This window comes from Hylobates moloch, unplaced genomic scaffold, assembly GCF_009828535.3.
Source record: "Hylobates moloch isolate HMO894 unplaced genomic scaffold, HMol_V3 SCAFFOLD_12, whole genome shotgun sequence".
Classification (NCBI taxonomy): domain Eukaryota; kingdom Metazoa; phylum Chordata; class Mammalia; order Primates; family Hylobatidae; genus Hylobates; species Hylobates moloch.
The window spans coordinates 61,159,496-61,184,902 of NW_026652287.1; the positions used below are offsets into that span (position 1 = coordinate 61,159,496).

General features: G+C 45.6%; 2 protein-coding genes across 3 annotated transcripts in view; one reads left to right on the forward strand and one right to left on the reverse strand.

The window, feature by feature from the left end:
• The window catches only part of TDRD12 (tudor domain containing 12), a 109,418-nt gene extending 99,457 nt beyond the window's left edge, over positions 1 to 9,961 (forward strand). Inside the window, exons 28-33 of one of the 2 annotated variants that reach the window (XM_032170373.2) lie at positions 1,656 to 1,765; positions 6,727 to 6,790; positions 6,877 to 6,990; positions 7,078 to 7,231; positions 7,316 to 7,382; positions 7,803 to 9,961. In XM_032170373.2, the coding sequence (XP_032026264.2) occupies positions 1,656 to 1,765; positions 6,727 to 6,790; positions 6,877 to 6,990; positions 7,078 to 7,231; positions 7,316 to 7,382; positions 7,803 to 7,894 (601 nt within the window). In that variant the 3' untranslated portion in view covers positions 7,895 to 9,961. The remainder of the gene's footprint in view (positions 1 to 1,655; positions 1,766 to 6,726; positions 6,791 to 6,876; positions 6,991 to 7,077; positions 7,232 to 7,315; positions 7,383 to 7,802) is intronic. The other variant, XM_058425855.1, reaches the window with a different exon arrangement.
• A 1,499-nt stretch (positions 9,962 to 11,460) lies between these two features.
• SLC7A9 (solute carrier family 7 member 9) overlaps positions 11,461 to 25,407 on the reverse strand; it is a 32,509-nt gene continuing 18,562 nt past the window's right edge. The window contains exons 10-13 of the mRNA XM_032170380.2: positions 24,340 to 24,436; positions 23,241 to 23,390; positions 14,113 to 14,287; positions 11,461 to 11,612 (exon numbers count right to left, since the gene is read on the reverse strand). Coding sequence (XP_032026271.1) covers positions 11,548 to 11,612; positions 14,113 to 14,287; positions 23,241 to 23,390; positions 24,340 to 24,436 — 487 coding nt within the window. The 3' untranslated portion in view covers positions 11,461 to 11,547. The remainder of the gene's footprint in view (positions 11,613 to 14,112; positions 14,288 to 23,240; positions 23,391 to 24,339; positions 24,437 to 25,407) is intronic.

Sequence of the window (25,407 nt, forward strand, 5' to 3'; positions counted from 1 at the left end):
TGTTTGTATGTATTTTTAGAAAATGTTTATTGTTTTGTATGCAAAAAAAAATAATAAAAATAAATAAAGTTTAGTAGATTTAACCAAAATGAGGTTTGGTGGCTTATGGGAAGCACTGACTTTGAGCCCCAGCCCTGTGTAAAGGCTCCCACAGCCCCCTTTCGCACTGTAGCTTTGTGGTGAAGGGAGCTTAACATACCCGTCGTCATGAAGACAGAGCATACAGCAGTACGGGCACTGCAAGGTTTCACAGAGAGCCTGCTAGGAGAGACCCCATATCAGACAGCTCCTGGAGAACGGGGGATCCTGACAGGTAGAGAGGGAATGGCGAGAATATTTCATGCTGTGACCCGCAGATCTGGAAGCCATAGGACTTAGCGGTTGGCAGATGTTAGGGAGTGTGGGACGGCAGGTCTGAGCCCTGGTGCCTGGGGAATGCTGGTGCAGTGGACAGTGACAGGTGGTTTCCAGGCACAGCCCGCGGCAGAGGAGGAGAGACTGAGGTGGGCTGTGGAGGTGCCAGTTTTTAAGGTTACTGAAAGTCTAAGCCTAGGGCTCAGGAAAGCAGCTGGGGAAGGCTCTTGGTTTGCTGCTGTTTGAGGAGAGTCAAAGCTCAGTGAGTGTGAGGAGGAAGGAATCAACCTAGCAGAGGAGGATCTAGCAAAGGAGAAGAGGGTGGGTGACTGCACAGAGCCTGGGGAGGGGCGGTGGCTGGGGATGCTGGCTGCCTGAATCTGGAAAGTGCCACACTGTAGGCTTCTTCTGGGCCTGTCAGAAGACAGGCACACCCCTCCTTCTCACAGGTTTGTGTGTGTGGCTCTCAGAAGACAGCACACCCCTCCTCCTCGTGTGTGTGTGCATATGTGTGTGTGTGTGTGTTTGTGTGTGTGTGTAGGTTTGCTCATTTAGGCTTGAATTGTCTCTTCAAGGATGTACAAAAACCAAGTCACATTGTCACCCACGAGGAAGGGAGCTGGCTGGCTGGGGAGCAGGGGTGAGAGGAGCTTTTCAGTGTACAGCCGAATTTGACTTCTTTTAAAATACTGAACCACATGAATGTGGTTACCTGTTCAAATAACCAAAAGAATAACACCATTAAAAAATTTTAAAATAAGTATTCTAGCTAGTTATTAAGTAGGATAAAATATGGGGCAGCACATCGAATTTAGTAGGTTCCCATATGTTTAAATGTATGTATGTGTCCATGTGTTTTAGATAGAAAGGTATAGAAGGCAATAATTTCTTTTTTATGCAAAGAATATTTCTAGAAGTGGGCCCAAACTGGTAACAGGGGTGGTCTCTGGGAAGATGGCCCCAGAGACTGGGTCAGGGGAAGCAGGAAACTGGCTTGTCACTTTCTGTCCTTTGGTCCTGTTTGAAGCGGGCAGCAGTGAGTATGGAAGGCAAACCATCTTGGTAAAGAGTAAAGGCCTCCCTGGTCCCGTGTCAGTCACGCACTGTGTGCTTGCCCATCATCCTCATTGGAAGGAACAGAGTTGACGGGCTGCCTGGGGCATCTTAAATGAGTCGTAAGCTCTATGTGGGTCTGACTCCAGGGCCACAGGCACTTCACAGTCATTTATTGCCTGCCTTCCTCTTCCACTTGGGCAGTTCCTATAGAGAGCCAGGTGTTAACCCCCGCCTCTCCCGTCTAGGACGCCTCCTCCAGCAGAAGATGCTGCTTGCCTGCAGAGCCCCCAGCCTGAGGACACGGGTGCAGAAGGAGGGGCTGAGTCCAAGACGAGCTCAGAAAACCAGAAGCCTGGTGGGTACTTGCTATTCAAAAGATGGTTAAGTTCAAATTGTTAATGTCTGGAAAATTGCTAATGTTTAGACTTTCTACTTTGAGATGAAATGTAGAGAAGATGACATAAACTGGTATCACCTAACTGTTCTTATTTTTGATAGGTCAGCCCCCAATGTTTTGTTTTTGTAGTTTGAGATCTAACAACCATCCAGTGATGTGCACAGATGTTAAGTGAACAGCTCAGCAGTGTGTGTGTGTGTGTGTGTGTGTGTGTGTGTGTGTGTCTGTGAACCACACCCAGATCGAACTGTCGAACATTTCCAGGACCCCAGCAGTCTCCTGTCTGGAACCCTCCCCACTGACCATTCTGATTTCTGACACCATTAGTTTTGCTGACTTGGAAGCATATAGAATACATTCTTTTATTTTAAATAGAGATGGAGGCTCACTGTGTTGCCCAGGCTGATTTTGAACTCCTGGCCTCAAAAAGTGATCCTTCTGCCTTGGCCTCTAAGAGTGTTGGGATTATAAGTGTGAGCCACTGCGCCCGGCCTATAGTATATGTTCTTGTGGCTTCCTTCAGTCAACATTATATCTGTGAAATTAATCTGTATTATTGCAAGTGGTGGCATTTTTTCTTAATCTTGGAAAGTATTTGCGTACTGCATGGCTTTCTCCAGACTTTACATCTAGGCTCACTTTTATTGCACAGCGCCTCAGCAAAGAGGAGGAGCTGGCGTTAATAGAGTTGGCTGACCTCGGCCAGGCTAATCGCACGGACTTAGCAGACATTTCTGACATGTATGAACTTGGCACTGAGTTAGGTGCCATAAAGAAAAAAGATAATTAGCTGGGCATGGTGGCGGGCACCTGTAATGCCAGCTACTCAAGAGGCTAAGGTGGGAGGATCAATTGAACCCAGGAGGCAGAGGTTGCAGTGAGCCAAGATCACACCACTGCACTCCAGCCTGGACGACAGATTGAGACTATAAAAAACAAAAACAAAAACAAAACTGGTTGGGCACGGTGGCTCTTGCCTATAATCCCAGCACTGTGGGGGGCTGAGGCGGGCGAATCACTTGAGGTCAGGAGTTTGAGACCAGCCTGGCCAACATGTTGGAATGCCATCTCTACTAAAAACACAAAAAAATTAGCCGGCTGTGGTGGCACACGCCTGTAGTCCCTACTACTCGGGAGGCTGAGGCAATAGAATCTCTTGAACCCAGGAGGCAGAGGTTGCAGTGAGCCAAGATTGCACCACTGCACTCTTGCCTGGGCAACAGAACGAGACGCTGTCTCAAAATAAATAAATAATAGATAAATGGGGCTGGGTGCAGTGGCTCACGCCTGTAATCCCAGCACTTTGGGAGGCCAAGAAGGGCAGATCATGAGGTCAGGAGATCGAGACCATCGTGGCTAACACTGTGAAGCCCTGTCTCTACTAAAAATACAAAAAATTAGCCGGGTGTGGTGGTGGGCGCCTGTAGTCCCAGCTACTCGGGAAGCTGAGGCAGGAGAAGGGCGTGAACCCTGGAGGCGGAGCTTGCAGTGAGCCAAGATCGCGCCACTGCATTCCAGCCTGGGCGACAGAGTGAGACTCTATCTCAAAAAAAAAAAAAAAAAAGATAAATAGGACAAAACCCAAGCCCCTTGTGGAAGGGGAAGTCAGTGAGGGAGAAGGAAAGGAGAGGTGAGGAGACCATTTGCTGTCACTGGAATTTATCTTCGTGTGGCCTTTTAATTTTGATATTCGCCGTCTTTATGAAATGGGGTTAGATCATTGCTCCTTGTCTTGACAAATCTTGGAAATTGCCTAGACAACATATATTGATAAACTCATCCCATGACTAGACAAAGTCTCCAACACTCCAGTGCCGGCAGCTCCAGCTTTCCACACTGCAGATGTTCTGCGCCCCTGCTCTGGTCCCTCATTCCGCTTCCCAGGAGGGCGGGATAAGATCCTGGGAGGGTGGACCCTGCATGGCTCTGCTCCCTTTGATATGCATCCGAAACAGTGAAACCCACAGATAACGCAGCTGAGGTGCTGAGAGCCCCAGAGGGTGGTTTGCTCCCTGACAGGTTCATTCCTCATTGAGGATGGAGAGTGTGGGAGGAGGAGCCGAAGAGGTGGCTCCTGTGACAAAAGTGACCTTGCCCACTGCCTGTGTGATTCCCATGCATCTCTGGGTATGTTCTGGAAGTTGTTTCCTAAGGAAATTCTTCCAGCCATTTCCCCACACAGCTTTTTTTTGGGGGGTGGGAGGGGATTGTTGTGAAGGATGGGGGTCATCTGGAAGAATGGGTTTAGATGCATTTCGTTGTTGCCGTGGTCCAAACCCAGGTTCTTCATCACAGTCCCATGTGCTGCTCTTGCTGGCAGTGACTGCAGCTGGTGAGGTGAGAGGTGCAGGTGAGGAGAAACGATCTTCCAGAGCCGAGTGGTATGTGGGGGACTGGATGTAGCTGTTAAAATGCACATACACCTTCTCTTCATAAAGTTTGCCCCTGGATTCGGCCACAGTGGGGAGCAACTGGTTTCGCTGCGTGGGATCCACTGGAAAAGGGTTCTGAAGAGTTCTAGGAAAGAGAATTTGCAAGACCAGTTGGTCAGAGGAACAGGGTCATTGGGACAACAGTTGTCATTAAGAGGATTTTCCCAGAGCAGTGTTTATTCCACGGTAGCAGACCGGGATCCAGTAGACTGCAGAGGGGGCTGAAGCAGGTCTGCACTGTCGCAGGCCATGCTACTGGCCGATTTGCATTTTGCATAGAGCCTAGTGTGGGGCCCAAGGGGGACGTCAGGGCAGCCAGGTGGGTCCCCCAAACCATAGCCCTTGGAGGACATGCAGTTGTTTACTGAGCTCTACTGGGAAGCTCTGGCTATTAGATGTCCACTGCAGCCACCAGGCACTTGGCCACCTTCCTGGAAGAGCCGTTGTCTCAGCTGGAAGAGACTTCATCTCTGGGCTCCTGCTCAGGTTCAGGCAGATGAAGGAAAATATCATGCACTTTCTTCATGGTTCTTCTTGCCTCGGCTTCCCGCAGGGTTTCTGATTTTGGATACTCAGTGTCTCCATGTGGCTAGAAAAGTATGATGCATCCATTGTGCCGCCACACGCTGGTGAGGGGCAAGGCCTGAGCCTCAGAGGCTCATCACAGTTAGGGCAGCGTTCCTCCGCAGCATCTGCCAGCCCTGCTGCAGGTGGTCGGTCTCAGGTGGACCCCGTGCCCTCCTCTGCAGATGTGCCACCCGCATGCCACTGTGCCAGGCAGGGCTTCTGGAGGACGTGGGTGTGGGGTTGTTTGTGTTGCATGTGGCCCGGCTCGGGGGCTGCTGCGTGCTTTTGCCCTCCTAGCTGTAGCTGTGCTCTGTGCAAGCAAACACAATCTCGGGACCCTAAACTCCCTCTGTCAAAGGGGAAGTTACGCACTGGACCTGGGTCTAAGGCTGTCTGCTTTTGTTCCCAAGCAGACAGCTGTCACTTTATAGCCCTGGGTCGCAGCCCCGTGTCCTCTATGTCTCCTGTCACATGTCACTTTATCTTGTGTAAAGCTAGCTTTCCTGAGCTCGAGGGGATGTGTGATTGTCTTTGTCCTGCCCTGCCCCCCGCTGCCCTTTCTCCCTCCAGCTTGCTCTCCCTTTTAGACACAGATGTTTAGGAAGCCCCTTTGGAAAAGCAGAGGCCATGGCGCTCCTGTGACTTGTGTTTCCCGGGGCACATCCTCAACCTTGGATAAATCAGCCTCAAGTTGGCTGAGACTCCCTCAGTCCCTTTTTGGTTGATGGCTCCGAGGAGGAACCTGGCCGCTTGCTCCCAGAAGCGGTGTCTTGTGCTTGTTCTTGTTCGCGTTTGGTGGCAGGACCGCCTCCTTCGCACCCCAGCTTCAGGGCTCTGTCTTTAGGATCAGTCCCAGCTCTGTGATCAGGCCAGGCCACCCCAGGTTTCCTCTGCTCGCCGCCTCTCAGAAGGGCTCAGGGATTGTGCTCTCCAAGGTTCTTGACGTCGCTGGGTCAGCACACTCTTTTCCTGAGGCCACTCAATAGCAGGCCGCACGTGACACTGAGGATGGCGCTTTCTCAGCAGGAGTCTGTTTCTTTGCCATTGTATTCTATACCATGAATAAACCACAGAGGGTGGATCTGTTTTCCATCTCAGGCTACTGTGATTCCAGCAGCTGTGAACATTCTTACTCCGGTGTTTGGATGGAAGCCTCGCCTGTTGGAGATTGAGAAGTTCACATTGCGTTGTTTGAGAATATGTCATTTCCAGCACTGGCTCCTCGTGCGTGCTGGCCGCTGTCCTTGAAGTTGTCCTTAGGGCATCCTGGCAGGTCAAGACAGCTTCAGAGAAGCCTGCATGTTTGTATCCAAGGCCAGCCACTGCAATGAGGTTCTTTTTCAAATGAGTGACTTTACTTCCTGGTCATTGAATTTTAATACTTGTCAAAGGGTGTTTTTATTTTAAAATAAAATTTTAGGCCAGGCACAGTGGCTTAAGCCTGTAATCCCAACACTTTGGGAGGCCGAGGTGGGTGGATCACCTGAGGTCAGGAGTTCGAGACCAGCCTGACCAACATGGTGAAACTCCATTCCTACTAAAAATACAGTATTAGCCAAGTGTGGTGGCACATGCTTGTAATCCCAGCTACTTGGTAGGCTGAGGCAGGAGAATCACTTGAACCCGAAGGTGGAGGTTGCAGTGAGTCAATATCATACCATTGTACTCCAGCCTGGGCAATAATAACGAAACTCCATCTCAAAAATAAAATAAAAAATTTAAAATTTTGTTTACCTATGTAATGGTTTTAATTTTTTCTAACTGTTCTTTGCAGCTAGATACTAGGGTTACTCAATTTACACTTTTATGTGATTCCTCATCTAGAAGTTGTGTAAGGTACAAAAAAGTATATATATGTGTGTACATGATGGAGTTACATATAAATAACCTGTAGGAAAATCTGACCTTGATTTTGTGCAGAAACTTTACCTGGAAACACTGAAGGTGCCTCCATTAGCAGAACTGCACAGCTGCCTCTGAAAAGGTACGTCCACTCGGCATGGAGGAGTCGGCGTCCCTTACCCAGTAAATAAGATCAATGAAGGCGCAGGTCTTTCTCTCTTCTTCTAGCTTCCACCCACAAATAAAATGGTTCCAAAAAGAAGATGTCATCATCTTAAAGATAAGAATAAGGAATGTAAAGGACTACAAGTGTCAGTATTTAAGGGATAGAGTCATTTTCAGGTAGGTTTATGTATAGTCATATAAAGTAAAATAGAAATAATTTCTAGCATTTTAAAAGGCTGACTTTATTTCTTTTTATAAACCCAGTGCTTGGGCGGGAGACAAATTTTACCTGGCTGATCTGGAGCTGCGGGGCAACATAAGGAAAGATGATTGCAAATGTGTGATTAGAAACGATGAACCTGTTATCACTCTGGCCAAAGAGAGAAGGGAGGCATGGTTTCACCTACTCAGACAGAGGGTGAGTTGGGATGCACTCAGCGGGTGGTCTTTACCCTGCGTGTGTCATATTCATGCACTCACTGTCAGCTGTTCTCTTGAACAGAACCCCAACGTGGCTTTTGATTTTGATCACTGGGAAGACTGTGAAGAGGACAGCCATTTCCCCAAGGGTAAGGCGTGGAGCGCCCACTCTCAGAGGGGTTGTAGGTTCTGAGGGCAGTGAGGGACACCATCACCCACTTAGGAATTCAGCCTTGGTGGAAGTGGACCATTCACGTCAAGCCCTGAGAAATTAGTTTTCTCTTTGTTGATCTTGGTACTAAATGTTCTGGTTTGAGTACTGTTCAACGCTTGGTGATAAACACACCTTTTAATAACACACTACAGATATTCTTCCTAGAAGAATAAATTATTTGTAAGCAGACCAATTTGACCTGCTCATTTCTTACCTAAAATAATGAAAACATAAAATAAGATACATAGAGCTGGAACCCAAGGCATTTTTTTTCTGCATTGACCCAAATAATGGAGGGAAATAAAGATTTGCTGATTAGTCTACACTTATTTGTTATAATATCTTACTCCTTTAGTAGTGAATTCTAAAAACCTGCCATACGCAGTGACAGAGGTGGTTGAAGACAGTAGCAGCACTTCAGAGGATGACGACAGTGAGAGTGAATGAGAAGGTGAATGACGTCCTCAAGAGCAGCTGGAAGATGTTGAACAAAAATGGATATTGCCATGTGACCAAAAGTTAAGAAAACAGTCAGTCAACCAAATCTTTCTTTTCTTTCTTTTTTTTTTTTTTTTTTTTTTCTTTGAGACAGTCTTGCTCTGTCGGCCTGGCTGGAGTGCAGTGGCATGATCTTGGCTCACTGCAGCCTCCACCTCACAGGCTCAAGCAATTCTCCTGCCTCAGCCTCCCGAGTAGCTGGGATTACAGGCGTGTGCCACCATGCCTGACTAATTTTTGTATTTTTAGTAGAGACAGGGTTTCACCATGTTGGACAGGCTGGTCTCGAACTCCTGACCTCAGGTGATCCTCCCACCTCAGCCTCCCAAAGTGCTGGGATTACAGGTGTGAGCCACCACACCCGGCCAACCAAAACTTTCTTTACCTCAAGGATAAATGATTACTGTCACCTTGTGGTGCTGGACTTGGTAACGGTGAGAATTTCTTCATTGACTTAAAAATAGGCTGATGACAAGACTATCAAAGGAGGGTGGACACAGAGAAATGGCAGGTGTGGTCTGATTCCGCCGGCTTGTCTGTCCTGTCCAGTGCATCTTGCCGCTCACCCTGGCAGAGCAGGCGTGCATCTGGGTGATGAAATGCACTGTCTGGAGTCAGTCCATTCATTTTTTTTCACCTAGACCTCTGTTTGATATGTTGCTACAAACCTGATCTTACACATACAAATTGAGGTTTCTAATGTACACACTTACACTCAGCAACTGTTGAACCAGCCCTTTCAACCATGAGATAGTGGGATTTAACATAACCATCTATATGAATTGATAGTGTTAGCATTCTTGGATAGTGATAGCTCCTCAGAGTAAGTTGACTTCTGATGAAGAGATAGTCCAAGGATAGAAATCGGATTGCTCAGTAAGACCCAGGGCATTCCGGGATGAAGCTGCTGGTTCTAAACAATCCCTTGGACCCGCAGAGTCCTGAGCAAATGGCACAAAGGTTGCTTTTTAGTGGAAATTTACAAGGGCCTATGGGGTGCCTGGAGGTGACCTTTGAACGCCTACATGTCGTGAGTCCTGCAGACATTCGCCACCCCATCCGCATTGTGGCTGCAGCACTAGGGGGTCACCAGGTTTAGGGGAGGAGTGTATGTAGTCATGGCCACACCCAGAGGCTGGCTTTTGTGCTTTGGGTTTCTTTGTTGACTGAAAAAGCGAGAAAGGTGAGCTATTGGGAAATTAAAAGTCCTGTGCACTCAGTGTCTGTTTATCAGCTTCGCCTCAGAATGGAAAAGAATTTGGATAGAACATGAGTGTTGTGTGACGGCCCCAAGATCTTCATTATTTTTTTGTATCAGACAGCGCCGATGCCCAGGCTTATGTATGTCCCAGCAGAAGCCACCGCTTGAACTAGAGGCGAATTTTGTCATTAAGCTGTCCTGTGAGCAGGTCTGGATCATACTCTGGCTCAGTTTTCTCATCTGTAAAATGAGACATCCCCTCATTGTGTGGCCTGGCCTTGTCTCAGGGAGCACCTGCCGAGTGCTGCTGGGTTGGGCAGTTTTTCTGCCCAGTGGCTCTGTGATGGGGGCTCAGAGCCCTGGCCTCTCCTGGGAGGACATGCTGTGCAGCCAGGACAGCTGCCGGGAGTGTGCCCAGGTCACTGCTATGACCTTCGCAGGGTGACTGGCAGGTATCGAATTGGCCCATGAAGTAAGATGGTGATTTTCCTTTTTCGTAGCTAAATTGGGCAGGATCTTGGGAAGTAGAAAGTTCTGGTGTTTTTTGCTGGCAAAGGTTTTGACTGTGGAGCTCTTCTAACACCCATATCAGTGTCCGTTTCTCTGCATGTGGCTTGCTGCCCTGTTGGTGGAGCTCTGGGAGCAGAGACAAGGCCGCCGTCCAGTGGCTCCCTGTGCGCACCAGCTGCCTGCTGTTTATACCCAGGTGCGTCGAGTCTCTTTCATACAACATAGCAAATGATAATAGCTAGTAACAATGTGTTTGCTGTGCACGTGTGAAAATGCAGGGAGGACAACTGCATGCTTAGATCTGTTTCTTTTTTCAGACATTCAAATGTTCTAATATCTGAATCTCTAAGATTTTGTAGGATATAGGATGCTGATTATGTGAACAATTAGTCATTGGTTTTCTGTACTGCTATGAATATGTCTGATTTCAAGTTTTGGGAAAATATCTAAAATACAAGGTGAAAGTGCCTTTGTCTCTATGCTTCTAAAATCGCTCATACTTAGTTGTGGTATGGATGTCTTCTGCAGTGTATCATCAATAAAATTTCACTGTTTTCACAGAAATGCTGCTTTTTACATTTGTTAAACAGTACTTTCGGCCGGGCGCGGTGGCTCACGCTTGTCATCCCAGCACTTTGGGAGGCCGAGGCGGGCGGATCACGAGGTCAGGAGATCAAGACCACAGTGAAACCCCGTCTCTACTAAAAATACAAAAAAATTAGCCGAGCGTGGTGGCGGGAGCCTGTAGTCCCAGCTACTCGGAGAGGCTGAGGCAGGAGAATGGCGTGAACCCAGGAGGCAGAGCTTGCAGTGAGCCAAGATTGCGCCACTGCACTCCAGCCTGGGTGAGAGAGCGAGACTCCATCTCATAAAAAAAAAAAAAAAAAAAAACCAGTACTTTCCCTGAATGCCAAACACAGAACAAAACTTTACTCACCACCCTTTCTGGTTTGACTAAAACGCCCATGAAGGCTGCTAGGGAGCCAGCAATGCTGACTGGCAACGCAGGCAACCCTCATGATGAGCACACCAACTGTGGAGGGTTCTGGATGGAGGCTCAGCTCTTGCCATTCATCCTGGCAGATACATGCCACGCACATCACAGGCTCAGCACAGGGCACCAGTACTTTTAGGATAGGGGAGAGTGGGTGAGAAACATTTGTACTTTAATATTATTTTTATATATTTATTTATTTACTTTTTGAGTTGGGGTCTCTGTCATCCAGGCTGGAGTGCAGTGGCATGATGATGGCTCACTACACCCTCGACTCCCAGGCTCAGGTGGTGTTCCCACCTCAGCCTCTGGAGTAGCTGGGACTACAGGTGTGCAACACTATGCCTGGCTAATAATTTTTTTATGTTTGTTTTTTGTAGAGACATGATCTTGCCATGTTGCCCAGGCTGGTCTTGAACTCCTGGACTCAAGCGATCTATCCATCTTGGCCTCCCAAAGTGCTGAGATTATAGGCGTGAGCCACCACACCTGGCCAGTAATTTACTGTTGTTTTTAAATCTGTATCAATCAAAGCAAAGCAAAAATGTCATCCATTTTATATAAAATAAGAGACCTTATTGAGTTTAAAGAACACCCTTCATTTAAGTGTGATGTGCCCTTTGTTAAATAGCTGCCACTGTAATGGTGGCTTTTATTCAGCCCTTCCCTAAGCATCTGCCTTCTGTTAGGTGACATCTCACCTGACAACAACTTTAGCAAACACTTGCCACTTCCCCTTTCTAGAACCCCCACTCAGAGAACTAAGAATATCTAAAAATAACAATATTTTAAACATCTGAGTATATTTTATTCATAAGAAAAAAAGGAAGAAATAACCACAAATACTGCTTAAGAAAATAAATTCAGCTTTGATTTGGCTACAAGAGACGGAGCTTGTTACTCAGGGTCTTCCTCCGGTGGGACCACTTCCATTAGCATCTGAAGGTGCATGGTAATCGGCTCTGAAATAAGAGTCAAAAATGAGTACAGTTAGACTGAAATTCAAAAGTTTCACTGGAGTTGTGGGTGAGGGTGACATTGTTCTCAGTCTTTGGTGATGTGTCACCTAGACCCTGTGCTCAGGGATGGCCAGCTTTCCTGCCTTCTGGTTGGATTTCATGCTTTCCTGGCTTCTGTCTTTTCCCAGAATTGCAGGAATAGAAAGAAAAACCTTCTAGGAGTGTCTGGAGGGGCGACTGCACTTTCCAGTTCAGACAAGCTGAACAGGAGAAACAGGCAGGCTTTTAATCACATTCACTTTTAATAAATCTTAACTGGCTGTTACAGGCTGCTGCAGCCAGAGTTAAATTGCGCACAGCCCAATACCTGTCCTCAAGGAGCTCCTGGAAGAGGGAGAGGGACAGGGTACAGGAAGACCAGGAAACAGATAGTCTCACTGCCCCATGAGGATGCCCAGGAAGTCTTAAAGGCTTTTAGAAATGGGGTTTCCTAGGCGGGCGGATCATGAGGTCAGGAGATCGAGAATATCCTGGCTAACACAGTGAAACCCCGTCTCTACTAAAAATACAAAAAAATTAAATAAATAAATAGGGTTTCCTGCAGTTGAATCTGTTGTTGTAAAGGATAAAACATTGTGAATATAATATACACTTTTCGTTTTTGTGTTTTTTGAGACGGACTCTCACTCTGTTGCCCAGGCTGGAGTACAGTGGGGCGATCTTGGCTCACTGCAAGCTCCACCTCCCGGGTTCACGCCATTCTTCTGCCTCAGCCTCCTGAGTAGCTGGGACTACAGGCGCCCACCACCATGCCTGGCTAATTTTTTTGTATTTTTAGTGGAGACAGGGTTTCACCGTGTTAGCCAGGGTGGTCTCGATCTCCTGACGTCGTGATCTGCCCCCTCGGCCTCCCAAAGTGCTGGGATTACAGGCGTGAGCCACTGTGCCCGGCCCAATATAGACTTTTTTAAAGGTGTAATTCAGTCTCTTTTGATGTACTTTGACACAAGTGCTTTCTTTTCAGAAGCAAAAGTGGCTACTAATGTAGCTAAACTTTTAAACAACTGTCCTAAAATTGATGAGGGTCAGGACTGCTGAAAGAGTGAGCCCTGTGCCCTTGGCATTAGAAGGCTTGGGCGCCAGCCCAGTTCCCCAGGCCAAGGCCATGACTTTTTGTGTGTCTTTGCGATGCTGCTAGGCCTCTTAGATGATGTCTGCATATCAGACAAAGGAGAATGGTGTTTCAGGATGAGGTGCACGATGGTGGGAATATGCCTAACACTACTGAACTTTGCACTGAAAAGTGGCTGAGATAGAAACATTTATGTTGTGTGTCTTTTGCAATTAAAAAGAAAATGGGGCCGGGCACAGTGGCTCACACCTGTAATCCCTACACTTTGGGAGGCTGATGCGGGTGGATCACCTGAGGTCAGGAGTTCAAGACCAGCCTGGCCAACAATGATGAAACCCTGACTCTACTAAAAATACAAAACAACAAGAAAATTAGCCAGACATGGTGGCAGGCGCCTGTAATCCCAACTACTCGGGAGGCTGAGGCAGGAAAATCACTTGAACCTGGGAGGCAGAGGTTGCAGTGAGCCGAGATCGTGCCAGTGCACTCCAGCCTGGACAACAAGAGCAAAACTCCATCTCAAAACAAAGAAAATGGGCTGGGCGCAGTGGCTCACATCTGTAATCCCAGCACTTTGGGAGGCCAAGGCGGGTGGATCACCTGAGGTCAGGAGTTTGAGACCAGCCTGGCCAACATGGTGAAACCTCATCTCTACTAAAAACACAAAAATTAGCTGGGCATGGTGGTGCACGCCTGTAATCCCAGCTACTCGGGAGGCTGAGGCACAAGAATCGCTTGAACCTGGGAGGTGGAGGTTGCAGTGAGCTGAGACCGCACCACTGCACTCCAGCCTGGGCAACAGAGTGAGACTGTGTCTCAAAAAAGAAAAGAAAAGAAAAGAAAAGAAAAATGACCAGGTACAGTGGCTTAGGCCAGTAGTCCCAGCACTTTGGAAAGCCAAGGTGGGAGGATGGTTTGAGCCCAGGAGTTCAAGACCAGTCTGGGGCACCTAGTGAGACCCCTTCTCTACAAAAAATAAAAAAAAATAGCCAGGTGTAGTGTGTGCCTGTGGTCCCAGCTACTTGGGAGGCCCAGGTGGGAGGATGGCTTGAGCCCGGGAGTTCAAGGCTGCAGTGAGCTATGACCATGCCACTGCACTTTAGCCTGGGCAACAGAGCAAGACTGTGTCTCCAAAAAGAAAAGAAAACAGTGCTTTCCCTTCCTACTTATTACAGTAATTGACAGGAACAAAACAACCAAGGGTGGACCCAGAGGTGTACAGTGAGGGCGTGGGCATGTGTCCTCCTGGGACAAGGGAGATCTGCCAGCAGGGTGAGACACTGTGACAGAGGTCTTGGAGTCAGGACAGGTGAGGACGCCGTGCCTGCCTGCACCTCACAGAAGCCAAACGGCCCTTCTGTTGGTACTTACTTGAGATTTTCTGAGCCCATCCAAACTTGTAGTGGACAAACAGGAAGTAAAATAAAAGGCCACTTAACATAAACAGCACACAGTAGAGGTACTCCCATGCGGGCTTGCTGATGATTGGAGCCAGAACCAAAAACACAGAGATGAGTGTCACCAAGATGGGGATGACTATGGGCACCTGGAGGCGAAAAACAGGTCATGGGTACTCATTTTCTTTTTGAAATTTTTCATTATAAAAAACCGATTTTTATAAAACGAATATGAACTCCATGTACCCCCCTCCTCCAATTTCAATAATTTTAATCTAATTTTGCCAATCTTATTTCATCTATACCTTTTAAAAATTTTCTTTACTTTTTAAAAACTTCTGTGGCCGGGTGTGGGTGCTCACACCTATAATCTCAGCACTTAGGGAGGCCAAGGCCGGTGGGTCCCCTGAGGTCAGGAGTTCAAGACCAGCCTGGCCAACACGGTGAAACCTCGTCTCTACCAAAAACACAAAAGTTAGCCGGGCGTGGTGGCAGGCACCTGTAATCCCAGCTCCTCAGGAGCTGAGGCAGGAGAATGACTTGAACCCAGGAGGCAGAGGCTGCAGTGAGCCGAGATCGCACCATTGTACTCTAGCCTGGGCCACAGGAAGAAAACTCCATCTCAAAAAAGAAAAAAAAAAAGATAAACTGTTTAATGTTTTAGCATCCACTGACGATCGTTGCCTTCATTGTTTCATCAGGGTTTGCAAAATGGTGATTTTTCTAATTTGTCATTTCTTCCTCAATTATCTGAAATGCTGTATGAAGTACTTCAACTTTCTGGTTATTCTGAATTGCAGTTCATACAGGAAGGGCAGGACCAGCACTCTATTCTGTGTGTTTCCAGAATGACAAGTTGGGCCCCTGAGACCTCCAAAGGCAACTCAAACCTGTGGGTTTTTCTATACGTGGTGAGTTTCAATCCATTGTAGTCATTGTTCACGTTGTTCAGAAGGTCCTGTGTGGGGCAGCAGGAGCCCTTCACACTATCCTGGGCCCTGGGAATGGGACGCCAGTGCTCTCCAAAAGCCTCTTTGTTTTCTGGTGACAAGAAGTGCCAGATCTGGGTTTTCGTTCATCTCTCCAGAGCCAGACCTGGGTTTTCACCCATTTCTCCAGAGAGCTTTGTTAGCAGGAAATAGCATTTAAAGACCATAACCTGGAGGCTGGATGCAGTGGCTCACTCCTGTAATCCCAGCACTTTGGGAGGCTGAGGCAGGCAGATCACTTCAGTCTAGGAGTTTGAGACCAACCTGGCCAACATGGTGAAACCCCGTCTCTACTAAAAATACAAAAATTAGCTGGGCGTGGTGGCAGATGCCTGTAATCCCAGCAACTTGGGAAGCTGAAGCAGGAGAGTTGCTTGAACCCGGGAGGCGGAGGCTGCAGTGAGCCAAGAATGTGCCACTGCACTCCAGCCCAGGCGACAGAGTGAGACTCTGTCTAAAAATAAGTAAATAAAGACCATAACCTGGGTGATTGGAGTACTCATTATCCTTTTACAAGGACAGAGATTAATTTTGGCATTCTCTTCTTAGGAGCAAAGTTCAGTTTGCTGGGATTGTTTTGTTTTCAAGTGTCATTGCATTTTTCCTTTGACTGTGTTTTGTTTGTTTGTTTTGTTTTGTTTCCCAAGACAGAGTCTCTGTCGCCCAGGCTGGAGTGCAGTGGCATGATCTTGGCTCACTGCAACCTCTGCCTCTTGGGTTCAAACAATTCTCCTGCCTCAGCCTCCCAAGTAGCTGGGATTACAGGCATGTGCCAACACACCCAGCTAATTTTTGTATTTTTAGTAGAGACAGGGTTTCACCACGTTGGCCAGGCTGGTCTCGAACTTCTGACCTCAAATGATCTGCCCGCCTCGGCCTCCCAAAGCATTGGGATTACAGGCATGAGCCAACCACACCCAGCCCCTGAATTAAACTTTTAGTTAATGGATTTTCTAGTCTTCAGCTACCTTTGCATAGACTAGACCTAGTCATGATATATTATCTTTTTAGCGTAACTGGGTTCTGTTTGTTAATATTTTATTTTAGATTTTTTATATCGTTATTCCTAAGTCAGATTGGTCAGTACATTTCCTTTTGTGAATGTTACCTTTGTAAGGTTTGCTATCAATGTTATAGTCTAAAAATAACTTGAAAAATCAATAAAATCAATAGCTAACCTTAAGGAGAAAGCACAAACACAAATAAAAAATAAAAATGGGCAATTAATCTTTACAACGTAAGTTATGTTCTAAAGATTAATACAAATCATAAGACTATTTTGTACAACTCTATACAGATAAATTTGAATACCTAAAAGAAATGGACAATTTTCTAGGAAAATGTAATTTACTAAAACTGATCTTAGTTGCATTAGAATCACAGGGAAATTCTAAAAATCAGACAATTCCAGTATTGCTTAATTTATTCCAGAGCATTGAAAAAGGAAAACTTTCAAAAAGCCTGATTATTATTCACTCATTCATTCATTTCTGTTTTTTCTAACACCTGTTTTTTGTTTGTTCGTTTTTGAGACAGAGTCTCACTCTGTCACCCAGGCTGGAGTGCAGTGGTGCGATCTCAGCTCACTGCAAACTCCACCTCCCAGGTTCATGCCATTCTCCTGCCTCAGCCTCCCAAGTAGCTGGGACTACAAGTGCCCACCACCACGCCTGGCTAATTTTTTGTATTTTTAGTAGAGACAGGGTTTCACCATGTTGGCCAGGATGGTCTCGATCTCCTGACCTCATGATCCGCCGCCCACCTTGGCCTCCCAAAGTGCTGGGATTACAGGCGTGAGCCACCGCGCCCAGCCAACACCTTAAGTTTTTTTCTGCTTATTAGTTCCTTCTATTCTCTTTTGGTTTTCTGTTGTTCTTTATCTTGCTTTTGAAGTTGTCTATTTAATTTGTTTTCATTTTTATTGATATATTTAATGTAATGGAGCTTCCTCAAAGCACTATTTAAGCTGTGTTCATAGATTATATGTCCTGTCATCATTACTGCTATTTCTAGGAATTTATGTACTCTGTGTGTGTGTGTGTGTGTGTGTGTGTGTGTGTATGTGTGAGACCGAGTCTCACTTTGTCACCCAGGCTGGAGTGCAGTGGCACAATCTCGGCTCACTGCAACCTCTGCCTCCCTGGTTCAAGTGATTCTCCAGCCTCAGCCTCCTGAGTAGCTGGGACTACAGGCGCCCGCCACCACGCCCAGCTAATTTTTTGTATTTTTAGTAGAGATGGGGTTTCACCGTGTTAGCCAGAATGGTCTCGATCTCCTGACCTCGTGATCCGCCCGCCTCGGCCTCCCAAAGTGCTGGGATTACAGGCGTGAGCCACCGCACCCGGCCTAATTTTTATATTTTTAGTAGAGATGGGGTTTCACCATGTTGGCCAGGCTGGTCTCGAACTCCTGACCTCAAGTGACGCAACCGCCTTGGCCTCCCAAAATGCTGGGATTACAGGCATGAGCCACCACCCCCGGCCAGAATTTATGTACTTTTTTGTTCTATTTCTATTTATTAATATTTCCTCTTGGACCCAAAAGTTTAACTTTTTTCTTTTCTCAATTTCCTGTTTTGTTTCATTATGGACAGAGAATGTTATTTGCTTTTTGTTTGATTTCTGGGGTTTTTTGAAATATCAAGGTTTTCTTCATGGCATTAAAAGCTGTCAGTTTTCAGACAGGTCCCATTTGCAACTGAAAAAGGTATACTCGCTGTTGTTGGGGTTCAGGGCTTGATAAAAACCTCTAAGATCTATCTTGCTACATTTTAGATCTCCAGTCACTTTTACCAGTGCTGTGTCCAGATCTGTCTTGGCCTGAAGGAGGTGTTTCCCAGTCACCTGTTATTAATGTGTTTCTCCCTCCCTGGATTTCCTGCAGTTTCTGCTTCGTAAAGATGGTTCCTATATGGTTTGGTGAATAGGTTTTCAAAACTTATCTCTTCACTGTGGATTTTAGCCTTTAGCATGGCCTGTCTTTGTCTTAAGTAATGCTTTGGGCCTGAGCACTTGTCTGATAAGATCACAGCCCGTTTTTCTGTATATTCATTTGCTTGATATTTCTCTGCCTGTTCTTTTAATTTTTCACAGCTTTGAAGATCCACCTGAAAAATCTTTTACTTTCAATGGGTGATGTAAGTCCAATTTAAATGGAGTAAGCCCATTTATTCATATAATGATAAGTCTGGTCACCATTCTCTCGTGGTGCTTTATCTTTCTGTATACAAGCATCCTCTACTTACTGTCAGTCTTGCGTCCTTGAAGAGTGATGTTCTATGGAAGAACCCCCCAGGCCTGTGTCCCTTCTTTTACATTCACCATAGGAAATCTCAAATTTCCTGCCAGGTGCGGTGGCTCACACCTGTAATCCCAGTACTTTGGGAGGCCAAGGCAGGAGGATAACTTGAGCCCAGGAGTTCAAGACCAGTCTGGCCCACATGGTGAAACCCCATCTCTGCAAAAAATACAAAAATTAGCCAGGTATGGTGGTGTGCACCTGTGGTCCCAGCTATTTGGGAGGCTGAGGTGGGAGGATCGCTTGAGCCCAGGAGGCACAGTTGCAGTGAGTAGTAATCACACCACTGCACTCCAGCCTGGGCGACAGAGGAGACTCCATCTAAAAAAAAAAAAAAAAAGAAAGAAACCTCAAATTCCCAACCAAAACACAGTAAATGCACATATAAATAACATGTTACCCAACACAGATTATATTAGATGGTAAACTGCGTTTAAAATAATTTTTGGTGACCAAACAATTAACATGGCTGTTGACCAATGACTGCCTTTAATGCAATAACATGGTCTCACAAGACGTGAGATGCTCACACCTCACACTGTCAGTACGCCTACGCGTGACTTTCAGCACACCTACGCGTGATTTTGACATGTGTTGAATTTGGAATGTAACTTGAAACTTTTATCACACATTTTATTAAAAGTTTATACTACATTTTGGGGATTCAAATACTAATTTTTCCATATAAATATCAGCTGGAAATGAGAGCAGTTAGAGATTCATGGATTCTATAGTTTAGGGTGTTAAAAACTAATAAGCAAAAAATAGCAATGACAAAAAATCCTGATAAGCAGTCTACAAGAAAACATCAACCAGGAAGGTATTCTGAGGGGTCCTCCTATACAAGGCTTTATACGTAGGGTCTTTTACAGTATGGTCTGTTTTGTTCCCTCCTTTGTTTAAATGTTAAATGTTAAATTTTAATTATTTCATGTATTCTAAGCACACCTCCTTTTTTAATGGTCTTTGGTAGGTATGAAGGATGTGTTTTTGTTCTGAGAGTTACTGTAACTATTATAGCTAATATATCATAACTAATATATTTTAAAGGGGACTAAGGGTATTATTATATAAGGATATATTCTTATATATGTGTATATTATATAAGAATATATTATATATAATAGACACAATCTATACATATATAATAGGCATAATATACATATATTATACATATATTTAATGCTATATATTATATATTTGTTGTATAAATGTTATATATTATGTATATACATATTTGTGTATATAAAAACACATGTATTATACATATACCTATAATATATACGTATATATAACATATACATATATATCTTATATCCTTATATAATACCCTTGGTCCCCTTTTAAAGATATTATACATATATGTATATATGTACTTATATATGTATATGTATCTGTATGTATAACAGACATGTAATTATACACATATACATATATACATAAACATAGTATATACATATATATTATACACACATATTACATATATACATTATACACATATATGGTACACATATATGTATATATTATATATAATACCCTTAGTCCCCTTTTAAAGATATGAATATTATTAACTGAGCATATAATAGCCTTAGTTTCTTTTTTTAGACATTGTGTATAATAAGCAATAATGAAGTTAGCTAGGTGTTCTCTTGCTCCCAGCATCTAATTTAAAGTGGCTTCCTTATTGGCAGCTTGTCTGGCATACTTTCCTCAGTTGGCATATACTTTTCCATGTGCTTTCTCTCGTCCCTGTTTTTGTATGATATTGCCAGTGCATAATAGTGGCATACACTTCTGTCCCCTTTATCTCTCATCATTAATCTTAGTTCTATAATTTGATATATTCACCTTTGCCAGTGACTTTTTGGTTTCTGAAGCTCATTCTCTGGGTGATTCCTCAAGGTCTCATGTAATTGGTGGGGTGTGGTGGCCCACACCTGTAATCCCAGCATGTTGGAAGGCTGAGGTGGGTGGATCACAAAGTCACCAGTCTGACCAACATGGTGAAACCCTGTCTCTACTAAAAATATAAAAACTAGCCAGGCTTGGTGGCACGCACCTATAATCCCAGCTACTTAGGAGGCTGACACAGGAGAATCACTTGAACCCAGGAGGCGGAGGTTACAGTGAGCTGAGATCGCGCCACTGCACTCCAGCCTGGATGACAGAGTGACACTCCGTCTCAAAAAAAAAAAAAAAAAAAAAAAACAAGTCTCGTATAAGGATATTTGCCTTGAGTTCTTTCATACTAGCAACTGTAGACTTTATCCTGCAAGGTCAGTTTGGCTGGGTATAAGAATTTGGCTTACATTTTCCTCCTTTGAGTAGTTTAAATATGTTGCTCCACTCTCTTGTGGCATGAAGTATTGGTGATGAAAACTTTGAGGCCAGAATTATTTATTTCCTTTATAAGTGAATTGCAGATGAGAGTGGGAATGGGAAAAGGGGAGTGGATGCCCAAAGCATTTTTTTAAAGCTCTGTAATTTTATCAGCATATATTTTTGCTGCCAATTTTAGCTCCAATTTTCCAGTTACATTGTATGCCTTTCAGTACATTGGTTCAAGATCCACCCTCCACATTTCCTCCCACCCCAGGAAATATTTCTTGAATTATGGATTTTGGGATTCTGTTACTTGCATTTTCTTCTTCAGGGACTCTAGTTATGCATGTATTAGATTCCCCACCTGCCCCACCCCTAGTTTTTTTCTGTCCCCTTGTTTTCTCAAACTCTATTTCTGTCTGATATTTGTTTTCTTCCTTTTGGCCCTCTGTTTCCTACCATGTTTCTTTGCTCTTATGTTCTTTATTTTCTTTTTTTCTTTGCGACAGGGTCCCCCTCTGTTGCCCAGGCTGGAGTGCAGTGGCACAATCTTGGCTCACTGCATGCAGCCTTGACCTCCTGGGCTCAAGCATTCCTCCCACCTCAGCCTCCCAAATAGCTGGGACTATAGGCATGCACCACCACACCCAGCTGTTTTTTGTAGAGACAGGGTCTTGCTGTTGCCCAAGCTGGTCTTGAACTCCTGGGCTCAAGTGATCTTCCTCCCTTGGCCTCCCAAAGTACTGGGATTACAGGTGTGAGCCACCACACTCTGCTTCTGTGTTCCTTCTTTTCCTTCTTGCCCACTCTTTATTTCTGAAATGATTTTTTTCCCTAAAATGATGTTTTGAAGTGCTATTGGGACATGGCCTCTCTGTGGAGCCCCTTCCCAGTTGAGAGATTTGTATCCACAGGCTCCAGTTCCTTGACCCTGATATTCTTGCCAAGTTCCATGTCCTTTCTCTCCCAGCAGTTGTTTCTCTTGCTGTTGTCTTTAGTGATCCTTATCCTTCTGGAAAGGAGTTTTTATGGGGAGTTTCTGGGATCCTCAAGGGCTTAAGCCACTGCAGCCCTGCTCCCCCACCTCCCCTGGGGGGTCCTCTGATCTTCCCACTGAGAACCTTGCTCCACGTGTGCCCTCTCTTCTGGGAACACATGGTGCTGGAGGCTAGTGGGGCGTCCACTTAAGAGTCTGGAGTTGGTGGTAAGACTTCATTTCCTTGATTTGTGTTGACGATGTTGGCTGAAAGGTTTTTCCTTTGTTATCCTAGAGGCTCTGTCTGTTTCTGTGAGGGATTTTGTGCAGATTATGTCTATGCTACCATCATAATTTTGCCTGCAATGACTTAACCAAAGTGGATCTGCCAGGCTCCAGGCAGACTGTGCCATGACTCAGCTGATGCCAGAGACTTATCCATAGTCAAGACACAGGGCCAGAAAGACCACTGGATGTATCTCTGAAAACAAAGTCCTAAAGCTAAAGACATTGTCCTTATTCTCGTCCTAGTGACTTAAGCCCTCAGCTTACCTTTTTCTTATGTCTGTTATCATAAGAATTAAATAGCAGGGTTTTTTTAAAGCCCCTTAACGTAGCAACAATAAAATTCTACTTCATCCTTGTTGGTATATAGATCCACGCCAGCCATGCAGGGAGCGCGAGGGAGCCCAAAACAGATGGCAGGAATAGACTCTGAGTGGTTGCATGTACAGCAACGGGTCTGCGGCTGGAGTTCAGATGTTCCCATCAGTCTGTGAAAGGAGGCCGGCGTGGTGGCTCATACCTGTAATCCCAGGACTTTTGGGATCCTCCCAAGGTGGGAGGATCGCTTGAGCCCAGGAGTTTGTGACCAGCCTAGGCAACACAGTGAGACCCTGTCTCTAAAGAAAAAAAAATAAAACAAGAAAAGTCTATGAAAGTGTGAGAGATATCAGAACTGGGCTGGGTGCAGTAGCTAACACCTGTAATCCCAGCACTTTGGGAAGCCAAGGCAGGCAGATCACTTGAGGTCAGGAGTTTGAGACCAGCCTGGCCAACATGGTAAAACCCCGTCTCTACTAAAAATACAAAAATTAGCCAGGCGTGGTGGCAGATGCCTGTAATCCCAGCAACTTGGGAAGCTGAAGCAGGAGAGTCGCTTGAACCAGGGAGGCGGAGGCTGCAGTGAACCAAGAATGTGCCACTGCACTCCAGCCCAGGCGACAGAGCAAGACTCTGTCTCCAAAAAAAAAAAAAAGAGAGAGAGAGAGAGAGGTGGACCTCTTTGGTTATAGAGACAGGCCACAGGTATTCGTGATGACTTAATAAAATGAATAATAAGGTGGCTAACTGGATCATAAACTATGCTATGAAGAGTAAACTCCACTCTAAAATATGATATTTTAAAAGAGTCAAGTCAGATTGGAACTAGAAGGCATGCCCCTAGCATTTGAAAGAGTTACATCTAATTCATTAAAAAATCCAAAGCCACTTGTGACTCTGGGGCTGCAAGCTTACCTTGATAGGCCTTTCCAGCTCTTTCCTTGTAAATCTCATCACGATGAGTCCTAGAATCGTCAGGCCATAAAAGAGCCATGCGGCAAAGCTAAAATAATTGACTAACGAGTTTATGTCACCAGGGATGATATAAATCGTTGCTATGATACCCTAACAGAAAGAAGAATGGATTTGTAGGTCATTACTACAACAAAACACTGTTGTCATGTCACAGAAGACCGAAGAAGCAGTTTTTCTTGTAAATAAACACTTTAGCATGAAAGGAACTTCTAGGCATTCCTTGATAGTTGGGGTTAAACCTGACTTTGGCTATGATAGCTCTTCTCTATGAAGCCTGCAGAAAAGCCTTGGGAAATTTCTGAATCTTTGAAGTTGTGATTTTAAGCAAGGGAAAAATAAAGTATTATGTTGGTGCAAAAGTAACTGTGTTTTTTTTTGTTTTTGTTTTTGTTTTTTTGAGACGGAGTCTCACTCTGTCACCCAGGCTGGAGTGCAGTGGCATGACCTTGGTTGACTGCAACCTCCACTTCCCAAGTTCAAGCAATTCTCCTGCCCCAGCCTCCTGAGTAGCTGGGATTATAGTCAGGCACCACCACGCCCGGCTAATTTTTGTAGTTTTAGTGAGATGGGGTTTCACCATGTTGGCCAGGCTGTTCTCGAACTCCTGACCTCAGGTGATCCACCTGCCTCAGCCTCCCAAAGTGCTGGGATTATAGGCATGAGCCACCATGCCTGGCTAGTAATTGTGGTTTTTAATGGCATGAGCCACCATGCCTGGCTAGTAATTGTGGTTTTTAATGGCAAAAACCACAATTACTTTTGCACCAACCTAATATGTATGAATATTGTACCAGCTTCATAATTACGAATTTTCCTCACAGAGAGTTTCCAATGTGGGCTGGGGCCCTGGATTAGAAGCTCGGGTCTAATCTTGGCCTGTGTTAGTTGCGTGGCCCTGGACTGGTATTTCCTGGATGTGTTTTCCTGTCTTCAGAATGATAGAGAGTAGTGGTTCTCCTCTAGGGAAAGGAGTGTAGACCACCCCGCAGATGGAGTGTCCCCGCCTTGAAGATAGGCTGGTAGCGGGATTCGTACTCACATAAAAGATGATGGCGGGGGCTGGAGTGAGGCGCCTGACGCTGATGTAAGAAAGCACTTTGAGCATGTGGCCCTCCCGGCCCGCCACGTAAATGAGTCTGGAAAATAATGACATGGGAGTCCACTGACCGGAGTGCAGACCATCTGTCCAGGGCCACCGAGGACGTGTGCTCCGGGGTCCACCAAGGAGCCCTCGGGCGGCTCAGGAAGCGAGCTGAGCTCAGACCTGGGCTTCAGATGGGGGTCTGTCTTCGGGAGAGGAGTGGGTTTTGGCAGAGTGAGTGAGGAGGTTAAACGCACTGAGAGACTAGGTTTGGTGGCTCACGCCTGTAATCCCAACACCTTGGGAGGCCAAGGCAGGAGGCTCACTTGACCCAGGAGTTGGAGACCAGTCTGGCAACATAGTGAGATCCCATCTCTACAAATAACTTTAAAATTTTTTAAAATGTACCATCTCTTTGTGTTGGAAAGATTCAATATCCTCCCCTAGCTATCTGAAGCTACATATTAATATTAATGTGAGCTCTAGCCACCCTGCAGCATGTAGAACACTAGAACCTGTTCCTCCTGTCTAGCTGTAATTTTGTATCCTTTAGCAAGTCTCTCCCTATCTCCTTTTCCCCCTATGCTTTTCAGCCTCTGGTATCCTCTGGCTAACCAGAATTTCTTGAAAAAGTTACCAAAATTAAAAATCTGGGCCAGGCATGGTGGCTCACACCTGTAATCCCAGCACTGGGAGACTGAGGCAGGTGGATTGCCCGAGGTCAGGAGTTCGAGACCAGCCTGGCCAACATGGTGAAACCCTGTCTCTACTAAAAATACAAAAAATTAGCTGGGCGTGGTGGTGCACACCTGTAGTCCCAGCTACTCAGGAGGCTGAGGCAGGAGAATCGCTGGAACCTGGGAGGCAGAGGTTGCGGTGAGCTGAGATTGCACCATTGCACTCCAGACTGCAGCCTGGACAACAGAGTAAGACTCTGAAAAAATTACTGGGTGATTAGTCAGGATGGTGGGGCCTTTCAGGGTGAGGCAGATAGCTGAAACGGGAGGAGTTGACCCAGCCTGGGTG